This window comes from Nerophis lumbriciformis, linkage group LG04 (assembly GCF_033978685.3).
Source record: "Nerophis lumbriciformis linkage group LG04, RoL_Nlum_v2.1, whole genome shotgun sequence".
Classification (NCBI taxonomy): domain Eukaryota; kingdom Metazoa; phylum Chordata; class Actinopteri; order Syngnathiformes; family Syngnathidae; genus Nerophis; species Nerophis lumbriciformis.
In genome coordinates, this window is record NC_084551.2 from 38622002 (window position 1) to 38635494 (window position 13493).

At 43.9% G+C, this 13493-nt stretch overlaps 1 protein-coding gene across 6 annotated transcripts in view; it reads right to left on the reverse strand.

Moving 5' to 3' along the window:
- The window catches only part of LOC133601613 (DENN domain-containing protein 3-like), a 57694-nt gene that overhangs the window by 30917 nt on the left and 13284 nt on the right, over positions 1-13493 (reverse strand). For 5 of the 6 annotated variants that reach the window (XM_061954744.1, XM_061954734.1, XM_061954760.1 and 2 more), the window contains exons 2-9: positions 12587-12687; positions 8958-9147; positions 8766-8870; positions 5057-5172; positions 1186-1298; positions 659-770; positions 465-584; positions 287-385 (exon numbers count right to left, since the gene is read on the reverse strand). In XM_061954744.1, the coding sequence (XP_061810728.1) occupies positions 287-385; positions 465-584; positions 659-770; positions 1186-1298; positions 5057-5172; positions 8766-8870; positions 8958-9147; positions 12587-12658 (927 nt within the window). In that variant the 5' untranslated portion in view covers positions 12659-12687. Of the gene's footprint in view, positions 1-286; positions 386-464; positions 585-658; positions 771-1185; positions 1299-3422; positions 3688-5056; positions 5173-8765; positions 8871-8957; positions 9148-12586; positions 12688-13493 lie in introns of those variants that run through there. The other variant, XM_061954765.1, reaches the window with a different exon arrangement.

Genomic DNA, 13493 nt, shown 5'->3' on the forward strand with positions numbered 1-13493 from the left:
CAAATATCTTGTCTTTGTAGTGCATTCAATTGAATATGGGTTGAAAAGGATTTGCAAATCATTGTATTCCGTTTATATTTACATCTAACACAATTTCCCAATTCGTATGGAAACAGGGTTTGTAGTTTCACATTTTAGATTTAACCCCCAATATGGTTTAAGTCAAAATATTGAGTATACATTATATTCATCCAATCAAGTTGAATTGTATTTATAGCATTATTAAGGAGCACTTCAATTAATTAAATACTTTCAAAGCAATGCCAAAGACAGTTTATTGACAAACCTGCAGAAAAAGCAGCAAGCCCTCTGCCACCAGTGTCAGCCGGGCCCAGTCGGCAGAAAAGAGCACTACCCTTTGCTCTTGGAGGAGACAAGACAACACCTGCAACGAGAAACAAGGGAGGACATTTTTCAACCCAAAGGTGACAGATTTAGAAAGAGAAGGAGCATGGAGCTGATACCTGCAGAAGAGGTTGTGGACGGAAGCAGAGGAAAGGTAGGTGAAGGTCTAAATCTACAGCTGGGTGGTCTTTGTCTTCTCTGGATGGTAGTTCAATTGTCAGATGATGTAAGGTAAACATCTGTGAGAGACCAACAGTTTTTGTTAGGAACCACATGAGGCAATGTTATTACAAGTACATGGAGGCCAACGCACCAAGTGGAGTTGTCCAGGAGGTGGGATAGGTACTAGCGCCAATTTGGCTGCAAAGTCCTTTACTTTCTCCTCAACATCCAAAAAACGACAAGTTCTGAGCTTGATTAGAAGACTGACAGAGAAACAGAAGAAGATCGATGGGGAGAAAGATATAATACAATGTATGGAGGAAAGTAAAGGGACTACGGCCCTTCCTTTGGCTATGCTTATTTAACACCAGGAATTCTAAAACTGTGGTACGGGTACCACTAGTGGTACACGGGTTCCATCCAGTGGAAGAAGTCAGTGAATATCTGCTGTATATGGTGTATCGTTGTTGATGTTTGTGCATTATGTGTAATGTTACAGTGACCAAAAATATTAAATACACTTGTTGAATAAAATGTCTGCCTCGTTGTTAAAGAATACTTAGGCCTAATTTGCTACTGTATTTTAATGTTGGTCATTATGGTAGTATTTGGAGAGCCAAGTGTTTTCTGAGGTGGTTCTTGGTTAAAAAAGTTTGAGAACCATTGGTTTACACTCACCATGACAGACAGTCTTTCAGCACAGTGAAGTATGGATACTTGGATATCACACAGAAACCATAAGCGGAAAACAGCTTGGACTTTCCTCCATTTTCACAGGAGGACATCCAGTCCTACAACACACAAGAGACAAAGGGCCTGATTTATTAAAAGGTGTGCGGGTATTAAAACACGTGCAAACTTGATAGCGCACGCAAGGATGAACAACTAATCTCGTGCACTAAGGATTACATCTCTTAAATGACCAAAATAACGAGTGCAATCCATTTATCGTGTCTGTCTTCACTTATTATTAGAATGCCCACAATACTTACACTGGTAAAGTTGTGGTTTAGTTCAGAAAAAATGGTCCTAAGGTGTGCATGGGGCAATTGTAACGGGGAAATGTTTAGAAATGTAGAAAGATTAGAGGCAGCAAAATTAATCCCATTTAAAAAAAAAAAAACACAAACAATGAGAAACATCTTTGATGGATCAAGGCTTGTGAGAGACCACATTTTCAGATTAGCATAAAGAAGTTAATTCAGTAATTAAATAAACACTATCCATCCATCCATCCATCCATCCATCTTCTTCCGCTTATCTGAGGTAGGGTCACGGGGGCAGCAGCCTAAGCAGGGAAGCCCAGACTTTCGTCTCCCCAGCCACTTCGTCCAGCTCCTGCCGGGGGATCTCGAGGCATTCCCAGGCCAGCCGGGAGACATAGTCTTCCCAACGTGTCCTGGGTCTTCCCCGTGGCCTCCTATCGGTCGGACATGCCCTAAACACCTCCCTAGGGAGGCGTTCGGGTGGCATCCTGACCAGATGCCCGAACCACCTCATCTGGCTCCTCTCGATGTGGAGGAGCAGCGGCTTTACTTTGAACTCCTCCCGGATGACAGAGCTTCTCGCCCTATCTCTAAGGGAGAGCCCCTTTACCCGATGGAGGAATATAATTTCGGCCGCTTGTACTCGTGATCTTGTCCTTTCGGTCATAACCCAAAGCTCATGACCATAGGTGAGCATGGGAACGTAGATCGACCGGTAAATTGAGAGCTTTGCCTTCCGGCTCAGCTCCTTCTTCACCACAACGGATCAATACAGTGTCCGCACTACTGAAGACGCCGTACCGATCCGCCTGTCGATCTCACGATCCACTCTTCCCTCACTCGTGAACAAAACTCCGAGGTACTTGAACTCCTCCACTTGGGGCAGGGTCTCCTCCGCAACCCGGAGGAGTACAGTACATAAAGTAAATAAAATAAAGTAAATAAACACGCACACCACAATTTCCTTCTTCCAAAACAAAAATTCCTTGGGTAGCGTAGTTTAGTTCGCTCTTCAGTGATCACTGCAACAGATTTTCAGCATTGGGTAGGTAAAATGTGCTTACTTTGTCTGAAATTCGAAGAGTGATTGCAACTTTGACAGAACCGTGCGGGGCATGGCAACAGTAACCAAAAGCGGTGTGATTTAGTCGGAAGCGTCCATTGATTCGTTTTGGTCTCTGCTGCATTTTTATTTTAATTGACTTTTTTGAAGGACAATTTTTCATCGTTGTTTATAAATATATAATTAATATATCGCCTATGCAAAAAGTTCTCCCAACATGCATTTTATTGCGCTGGATCATTCCAATGTACCAACGCAGAGCGCATGTTCAGCATGTTAAAAATAGGTTGTTTAGATTGTGCTTTTAGAGTATATTAAAGGTGGCACAGATTTAGTTGTATGCTGCATGTTTCACAACATATTAAAGGGGATTTATGATTATTTTAATCTACATTTAAAACAACAATAACAATTTAAAACTTTCCTGTGGTCCAGACAATATGTATTGGATATGCTTTGGAGTATATTTTACTTCACTGTCACTTCTATAACCTGTTTTTGAGTTTGTTTGCAAGATGTTTGGATTGTGGAGGCGTTCATATTACAAATGAAACCACGTCCCATCCTCTCCTAAAGTATAATTTTTAAAACATTTTAAATGTACACTGTTTAAATATACATCTTGAAGTCATCATCACCGCTAATTTTTCCCAGACACAACATTGGGTACACCTGGACACTCGCCGACCGATTCAGAGTATATAGTATGTATATGTAGAGTGTATGTATGTATATGTATATGTATGTATATGTAGAGTATAAAGAAGCTGCTTTTAGTAAAATAATATTTGATGAGGTGGCGACTTGTGCACCCCCCGCGACATCGAACGTGACAAGCGGTAGAAAATGGATGGATTTGACCTTACCTTTTGTGGTTCCTCACACCCTAAAGCAGAGGGGGAGGAGCTCCTCCCCCCTCTCTGACTCCATCCATCCATCCATTTTCTACCACGTGTCCCTTTCATGGTCGCGGGGGGTTCTGGAGCTTATCTCAGCTGCATTCGGGCAGAAGGCGGTGTACACCCTGGACAAGTCGCCACCTCATCGCAGGGCCAACACAGATAGACAGACAACCTTTACACTCACATTCACACAGTAAGGCAAATTTAATGTTGCCAATCAACTTATCCTCAGGTGCATGTCTTTGGAGGTGGGAAGAAGCCGGAGTACCCAGAGGGAACCCACGCAGTCACCGGAAGAACATGCAAATAGTTCAAATAGCACACAGAAAGATCTTGTGCCCAGGATCGAACCCAGGACCTTCATATTGTAAAGCACACACGTTAACTCCTGTGCCACTGTGCTTCCCCTCTCTGACTTAATGTCTAAATAAGTACTGTACGTCCAGCAGCAGAGATGTGACGTTTGCAAACGACTCCAGTCTTATAAACGGCTCTTTGAAGTGAGAAATGAGAACCAATTCGTAGTTGTAATTTGTTCTTTTGAGAACCGGTCTTTATGCAAATTGCGCATTGCTACCCTCTCAGAATCGAATTCAAAATTGGAATCAAAAATCCACTTTGTTGGGTTTTTTTATTTTAGGAGTCATGACATCACCAAGTTAGATTTGTCCCAGAAGGCTCTATTCATTTAAACGCTATTATGCGCATGCACTCACGCAAGCAGTTAACTTAGGGGAGGAGTTTAATAGGCACCTACTCCATCCTTTTAGCCGCTGTATTTGGAATTAGAAAGAGATATTAGCAACTGGAAAAAGAAAACTAAATGAACAGAAGTCAAAGGAAACGTAGCAATTGGATGCCCTTTCGTGTAATCCGCGGGAGTGATGACATGCAAGATAAAATGATGCCAGTGACAAAGAATGGGGAAATGGCCCTATCTCGTGGAATGTTTTCAACAAAAACAAAAGCCAAATTAGATTATTATCCATCCATCCATCCATCTTCTACCGCTTGTCCCTTTCGGGGTCGCGGGTGGTGCTGGAGCCTATCTCAGCTGCAGTCGCGTGGTAGGCGGTGTACACCCTGGACAAGTCGCCACCTCATTACAGGGCCAACACAAATAGACAGACAACATTCACACTCACATTCATCAACATTTCAAAAATAATTATATTCTATATGTTTGTATTGGTGTTATGTATACATTTTGATTTATTGACAAAACTTTTATCTTATTTACTGCCACGAGTGATTGTTTCCTTTATGAAAACAAGTTACCTAATAAAAAAATGAATATAGTCAAGTCTTTTAAACGGCTCTTTTAAAGGAACGGCTCCGCAAGATCCGGTTCCCTTCAAAGAGTCATAAATCTCATCCCTAAATAAAATCCTCATTTAAATAGTGCAGTCTGCCCTACTTGATATTAATTGTACTCTCTTTTAATTAGGTCACCCGCAGCACACCCACTAAAAGTACACACAATTTCATAGTTTTCACACGCTATTTAGCACTTGTTGTTTTGATTTTTGTTGAACAGATCCTTATGCAACCACACTGCATCCCCACGTGTCTTTTGTCCTGTCGAGTACTTTACCAACCTGGACGGGACGATAACACTGCATCACCACTCCGTGGGACTTGTTGCCAAAGACGTCGGTGAAGACCAGGAAGTGGAACTGATCCTCTCTCTTTACATTGGTCACTTGGAGGCCACCTGGTGATACAACAGCATGTAGTAATGGCAACACATACACTTTTATAACTGTATTGGAAGTAATGCCAATATGACACTATTTACCAGGGATGGCCCGATATCACCTTTTCATGTCTGATACCGAAACTACAACGCTGTTTATTAGTTGATGATAATAATACAAGACCAACATTTTTTTCTCCTTTCTTTTTATAGTAATAGAGTGGTACTTTGATTTTCCTAGGCGCTGCTTTTCACCGTTCCACGTCCCAAGAGCTAGCTTATGTAGCCGAGGATCGGACCGCCAAGTGCCCTGCCTTCGGATGCCGCCCAGCTCACACTGCACCCGACCTCTATGGCCCCTCCCATGAGTGGTGAGCCCATTGGAGGGGGGACCCACGTTGCCTCTTCGGGCTGTGCCCGGCCGGGCCCCATGGGGACAGGCCTGGCCACCAGGCGCTCGCCATCGTGACCCAACTCCGGGCCTGGCTCCAGAGGGGGGCCCCGGTGACCCACGTTCGGGCGAGGGAAATCTGAATCCTTGTTGTTTCATTCCCATAGAAGTCTTTGAGCTGCTCTTTGTCTGATCCCTCACCTAGGACCTGTTTGTCTTAGGAGACCCTACCAGGGGGCATGAAAGCCCTCTACCACGGTAAGGTGGCAGCTCAGCTCTATACTCTCGGCAGGGTCCTTAAGGGTGCATGGGAGTTTGCCCAACCAGTCTACATGTGCTTTGTGGACTTGGAGAAGGCATTCGACCGTGTCCCTCGGGAGGTCCTGTGGAGAGTGCTCAGAGAGTATGGGGTATTGGACTGTCTGATTGTGGCTGTCCGCTCCCTGTACGATCAGTGTCAGAGCTTGGTCCGCATTGCCGGCAGTAAGTCGGACACGTTTCCAGTGAGGGTTGGACTCCACCAAGGCTGCTCTTTGTCACCGATTCTGTTCATAACTTTTATGGACAGAATTTCCAGGCGCAGTCAAGGCGTTGAGGGGATCCGGTTTGGTGGCTTCAGGATTAGGTCTCTGCTTTTTGCAGATGATGTGGTCCTGATGGCTTCATCTGGCCAGGATCTTCAGCTCTCACTGGATCGGTTCGTAGCCGAGTGTGAAGCGACTGGGATGAGAATCAGCACCTCCAAGTCCGAGTCCATGGTTCTCGCCCGGAAAAGGGTGGAGTGCCATCTCCGGGTTGGGGAAGAGACCCTGCCCCAAGTGGAGGAGTTCAATTACCTAGTAGTCTTGTTCACGAGTGAGGGAAAAGTAGATCGGGAGATCGACAGGCGGATCGGTGCGGCATCTTCAGTAATGCGGAAGCTGTATCGATCCGTTGTGGTGAAGAAGGAGCTGAGCCGCAAGGCAAAGCTCTCAATTAACCGGTCGATCTACGTTCCCATCCTCACCTATGGTCATGAGCTTTGGGTTATGACTGAAAGGACAAGATCACGGGTACAGGCGGCCGAAATGAGTTTCCTCCGCCGGGTGGCGGGGCTCTCCCTTAGAGATAGGGTGAGAAGCTCTGCCATTCAGGGGGAGCTCAAAGTAAAGCCACTGCTCCTCCACATCGAGAGGAGCCAGATGAGGTGGTTCGGGCATCTGGTCAGGATGCCACCCGAACGCCTCCCTCGGGAGGTGTTTAGGGCACGCCCGACCGGTAGGAGGCCACGGGGAAGACCCAGGACACGTTGGGAAGACTATGTCTCCCGGCTGGCCTGGGAACGCCTCGGGATCCCCCGGGAGGAGCTGGACAAAGTGGCTGAGGAGAGGAAAGTCTGGGCTTCCCTGCTTAGGCTGCTGCCCCCGCGACCCGACCTCGGATAAGCGGAAGAAGATGGATGGATTAATGGATGGCTGCTTTTCATATGATTTAATTTTTGCAGAAAATATTTGCCAAATTTTACCCCAGTTTTTGAATAGGCCAAATAAATAATTTATTTTTCCATTTTATTCATTGTTATTATTACTACTGTACTGGTGATTATTTTATGTTTTCATTTATTTTGTATTTATATTTTATTTTTACATATATTTAAAATATATGTTTTTTATTTTTTTGAGATGGTGTAAAGTGTTACTTATTTCCCAATTTGGACGCCTCACAGGTGGCATGTTTCCCCAATTCTCTAGCCATTCTATGTCTTCTTATGGTCAGTAGTGCTGTGTGCATGCGTGTGTTTTTTTGTAAAGCACTTTGTGTTGCTACTCTCCTGTATGATAAGTGCTATACAAATAAAGTTTGATTGATTGATTGCTTTAGTGCACATAACAAACTAATCTGTTTGCCTGCACATCATTTCACAGAATAGAGTGCCTAAACAAAAAATCTCACGTGCCGGTGACTCAGTCTCTGCTTTTTTTTAATTTTTATCACGTCCATCCATCCATCCATTTTCTACCGCTTGTCCCTTTCGGGGTCACGAGGGTGCTGGAGAATACCTCAGCTGCGGCGGGGTACACTCTGGACAAGTTGCCACCTCATCACAGGGCCAACACAGATAGACAGACAACATTCACACACTAGGGACCATTTAGTGTTGCCAATCAACCTATCCCCAGGTGCATGTCTTTAGAGGTGGGAGGAAGCCGGAGTACCCGGAGGGAACCCACGCAGTCACGAGGAGAACGTGCAAACTCCACAAGGAAAGATCCCGAGTATGACAGCAAAATAAGCCATCATGTGGCCAAAGAAAGTTGTGTGTGCCAGCACTTTGATAAAGAAGGTGAGAAACACTTGTGGCAAAATACAAAAGTGGCTCTACCCTCCCTCCTTCCTTTCCGCTCATTGCTGTCTTCACCAACAAGTGTCTTCAATGAAAGTAAAAGTGATGTTTTCATTAATCCATTTCATTCATCACGTGTTTGTATTCACATTATTTTCTGCTTACAAAAGTATAATTTTTTAAAATAAAATGTGTGTTGTGTTCATATTTGAGTGTGTCTTTGTAGGGAGGTGTGGCCGACAGACCGACAGTGAGGCGGGGCACGCCGGGACCGACTGCGAGATGGCGGCGAGGAGGCGTGGCCGGCGGACCAGCGGCACCGTAATGAATGTCAGGTGCGTGGATCGCCCACCTGGGCACAGTTATATAATCTCCTCTCAGTGTGTAAAAGGGCGGCAGCCGTGAACGACGGGGCGGAAGAAGCAGAGGCAAAACGAACACGTGCAGAGCGAGGGCGACGGAGAGCGAGAGACAGACGAAGACGCGGTGCTGAAAAGCAAGCGGAAGAGCGAGCAGGTGGAGTCGGAGTTGAAAAGCGACCCGGCGAAAGAAGACGCAGATTTATTGAAATAATAAAGAAAAGTCACAATCTGCTTGACGTTGTGTCCCTATTTGGTGGTCAGTGGAACCCGGACGGTGAGAGACTGTCACAGTCTTATAGAGATTTCTTGATATATTATTTCTTATGGGAGAAATTGAAATTCAGTTTCACTCTGACCTTTAGGAATCGATCCTTCAAACACCCCCCAATACATACAGTATCTACTGTAAACTCCAACCTCCCACAAGTCGTCTGATTGGTCAGTTGGCACAGTCCTGAGTGTGTGTGTGTGTGTGTGTGCACTAGTATATACACTAGTGTCATGGTGTACACACTGCACTAAAAATATTACATACCAGGAAAGCAGAGTTGAGGCAAAGCTATGAGGTCAATGTCTTTGGGAACTGTGATGTCTTCACTTCCTTCTCTTCCATTTGCTGCATCTCCACCTGAAAAATGGTCTGATGCAGTAGGACACAAGAATTAGAGAATCTCCTACAAAAGCTTGCAGTACAGTATATGTGTAGATATTGTTTACGATCACAGACCTTGTATGGGTGCTGTGACAGCTGAAGGACGTCGCTTCCTCTTCTTCCTCAAGAAGGAGTGGTGCCTCCTCCAATGAGACCTGCCTGCTTTACGCTCAGCTTGTGGTCTGCTGACAAAAGGGGGTGCTAGCACGTGCAGGACCTCTGGCTCCAAAAGGACCTTCTCCAGACTTCCATGACTGTCAACAGCCTTGAAGAAAGACTTTAGTCATGTACTTGTACTGAACATCATTCAGGTTGTTGTTAATGTAAATATTTATTCCATCCATCCATCCATCCATTTTCTACCGCTTATTCCCTTTTGGGGTCACGGGGGGCGCTGGAGCCTATCTCAGCTACAATCGGGCGGAAGGCGGGGTACACCCTGGACAAGTCGCCACCTCATCGCAGGGCCAACACAGATAGACAGACAACATTCACACTCACATTCACACACTAGGGCCAATTTAGTGTTTCCAATCAACCTATCCCCAGGTGCATGTCTTTGGAGGTGGGAGGAAGCCGGAGTACCCGGAGGGAACCCACGCAGTCACGGGGAGAACATGCAAACTCCACACAGAAAGATCCCGAGCCTGGGATTGAACCCATGACTACTCAGGACCTTCGTATTGTGAGGCAGATGCACTAACCCCTCTTCCACCGTGCAGACATGTTAAAAACAATGAAGAAAAAGAAACCCAAAACAAAACAACAACAAAATAATAATATAATAAATAACAACGTAGTGATTTTTTTAAACATGTTTACAGTTTCACATTCTAACATGTCTGAAAAGGAGTAGGAAGAAGCAGAGCGTATTTAATTCTACCCCTTTCCCGTCTAGAAATAATTTGTAACACAATTGTTCACTTCCCTTTTCAATCTTAAACACAACAACAGTAAATGAATAAATAAATATCAATTCAGTTGTCATGAATAGGTAGTTAATTTACTAAATGGTTCACAAAATTCACTGAATATGTGACAGATTATGTCTCATTCATCAATCAGGTTCAAGATTTTTTATCAGTACCGTATTTTCCGCACTATAAGGCGCACCTAAAAACCTCCAATTTTCTCAAAATCTGACAGTGCGCCTTATAATCCGGTGCGCCTTATATATGGACCAATATTGAGCCACAACAGGTCTCGCAACTACGGGATGCATAACGTAACCCCAGGCTCTACTGTAGCATCTATTCTATGCACCTTATAATACGGTGCACCTTATATATGAACAACGTTTTAAAATAGGCCATTCATTGAAGGTGCACCTTATAATCCGGTGCGCCTTATAGTGCGGAAAATACGTTAAGTAAGAAAGTAAATTTTATTTACAAAGTGCTATTTACAGATAGCAATCACAAAGCGCTGCACAAAACCGGTGAATTAATCCATCCATCCATTTTCTACCGCTTATTCCCGTTGGGGTCGCGGGGGGCGCTGGAGCCTATCTCAGCTACAATCGGGCGGAAGGCGGGGTACACCCTGGACAAGTCGCCACCTCATCGCAGGGCCAACACAGATAGACAGACAACATTCACACTCACAATCACACACTAGGGACAATTTAGTGTTGCCAATCAACTTATCCCCAGGTGCATGTCTTTGGAGGTGGGAGGAAGCCGGAGTACCCGGAGAGACCGGTGAATTAATACAACAATTAAATCAAAACAATTGGGGCAAAGTCATAAAAAGGATAAACAGGATAAAAAGTGGAATAACAAAGATAGTTAAAAGGTTCATTAAGTAAAAGCATTATTAGTATTCCTCCTCGTACATTGTATACACTTTGAGTTTGAATAATTTCCCAGAATTATTCACATCAGCACATTGACTTCTTTGCTTAATCCATTCCATAATTTAATTCCACATACTGATATACTAAAGGTTGTAAGTGCTGTATGTGCATACACATGTTTTAAGTGATTTTTTTCTGTAATATTATATGTCTGCTCTTTTGTTGAGAAGAGTTATTGTACATTGGGTATCAGGTTCTAATTTGCCTTGTGCATTATTTATGCTGTTTGCAAATGCACCAAATCATTGAATTTCAAATTTTTTGATTCAATAAATAAAGGGCTTGAATGTTCTCTATATGCAACATTATGTATTATTCTAACTGATCTTGGAGCTGCCCTAACCACGACCCATCAGGAGGAAGGAGGAAGTGTCTTGCTCAGGGACACAATGGACGTGACTTGGATAGCGGAAGCCGGGGATCGAACCAGGAACCCTCAGGTTGCTGGCATGGCCGCTCTACCAACTGAGCCACACCATCCCTATGTATATATATGTATATATATATATATATATATATATATATATATATATATATATATATATATATATACTCAGTGTGAAATACTAATTTAAACAAAAACAAGGACACACTTTACTCATGCTACTTTCTGGTTGAACTTTGGGGGTCGACGATGCTGATACAGTATTCCATTTTTTCTCTTTTCATTTCCTGGGAAGATCTCCTCTCTGAGCTGCCACCTTAACGTGGTAGAGGAGTTTGAGTGTCCCAATGATCCTAGGAGCTATGTTGTCCGGGGGCTTCTATGCCCCCTGGTAGGGTCTCCCAAGGCAGACTGGTCCTAGGTGAGGGATCAGACAAAGAGCAGCTCGAAGACCTCTATGAAGAACACTAACAAGAAACCCAGATTTCCCTCGCCCGGACGCGGGTCACCGGGGCCCCCCTCTGGAGCCAGGCCCGGAGGTGGGGCACGATGGCGAGCGCCTGGTGGCCGGGCCTGTCCCCATGGGGCCCGGCAGGGCACAGCCCGAAGAGGCAACGTGGGTCCCCCCTCCAATGGGCTCACCACCCATAGCAGGGGCCATAGAGGTCGGGTGCAGTGTGAGCTGGGCGGCAGCCGAAAGCAGGGTACTTGGCGGTCCGATCCTCGGCTACATAAGCTAGCTCTTGGGACGTGGAGCGTCACCTCGCTGGGGGGGAAGGAGCCTGAGCTAGTGCGTGAGGTGGAGAAGTTCCGGCTAGATATAGTCGGACTCACTTCGACGCACAGCAAGAGGATGTGTCACTAGCCCTCTTTCACAAGCTTCTTTCATTTTAGGTAACAACTCTCTTCTTTTTTGCCTTCCAGTCTCAGAGAAATCTTTTCGAATGTAGACCCACGGAGCTGGCTTTCTTAGCGCTTTTCTTGTTTTCCATACCAGCTCTCTATCTTTGTATTTTGCAAACTTTACTATATTTGGTATTGAGCGACCTCCATCTTCTCTATTGTCAATTTTTTCTAACACGGCGAGCTCTTTCGATGTTAATGGTTTTTGCGTCAAGTTGTAACTTATTTGATATGATTTTTTTTTTTTTTGAATTTCAGTATGCGCCCATTTCTGAGAAGAAACATCTGTAACTCCATCAAAAATTAGATTATTTAGTAAAACCAGTCGAGAAGGAACAATCAGCTTTTGTTTCCAGGGAGACAAGTCCATCACAAATTATGCACATCCTACTCTCCTATGTGTTATGATCAGTTGATAATTTGGAGACCTTGGACTTGATCTCATCAAGATCCTACTGTGTATATCCTGCCATGTATATTTAATGGTGTCCTTAAAATCTTGAACCTGCGTATTTAAGTCATCAAAACGTTCATTAATGTGTGTCAAAATGTGGACAGTACCTGGCAGACCTCCCACAGTTTCTTAGGGGATGCTCCCACCACTACACAGACCTCCAGCAGACGGCTCGACATCGCTGAACCAACAGAACGTGACCAGAGACCTGCACAAGACAACACAGTCACAATTGGATTTGGCGCCCCCTGTTGCCCTCCAATATGAGTGTGTGAATGGACCTTGTCGTTCCAACTTCATGCAGTAAATGGCATCATAATTCTGTTTCAACACACCTTATGATGTTGAAATACCCACATAAAAAAACACACTATTTGACTGGTGTTCCGATCCAATATCAGCAAGAAAAAAAAGTATCAGCTTTTTATATCAGCTTGCATCTAACATATACATACTTGCCAACCTTGAGACCTCCGATTTCGGGAGGTGTGTGTGTGTGTGTGTGGGGGGGGGGTGGTTAAGAGGGGAGGAGTATATTTACAGCTAGAATTCACCAAGTCAAGTATTTCATATATATATATATATATATATATGAAATACTTGACTTTCAGTGAATTCTAGCTATATATATATATATATTTATTGTATTATATATACATATATATATATATATATATATATATATATATATATATATATATATATATATATATATATATATATATATATAAATAAGAGAAATACTTGAATTTCAGTGTTCATTTATTTACACACATACACACACATAACACTCATCTACTCATTGTTGCGTTAAGGGTTGAATTGTCCATCCTTGTTCTATTCTCTGTCACTATTTTTCTAACCATGCTGAACACCCTCTCTGATGATGCATTCTGCTTCGTCTCCTTGTTGTGTGCGCTGTTGTGCACTGCACTCTCTAAAAGACCTAGATGTTATTGTCACATATGCATGTGCAGTAGATGGCAGTATTGTCCTGTTAAAGAGTGTCACAAC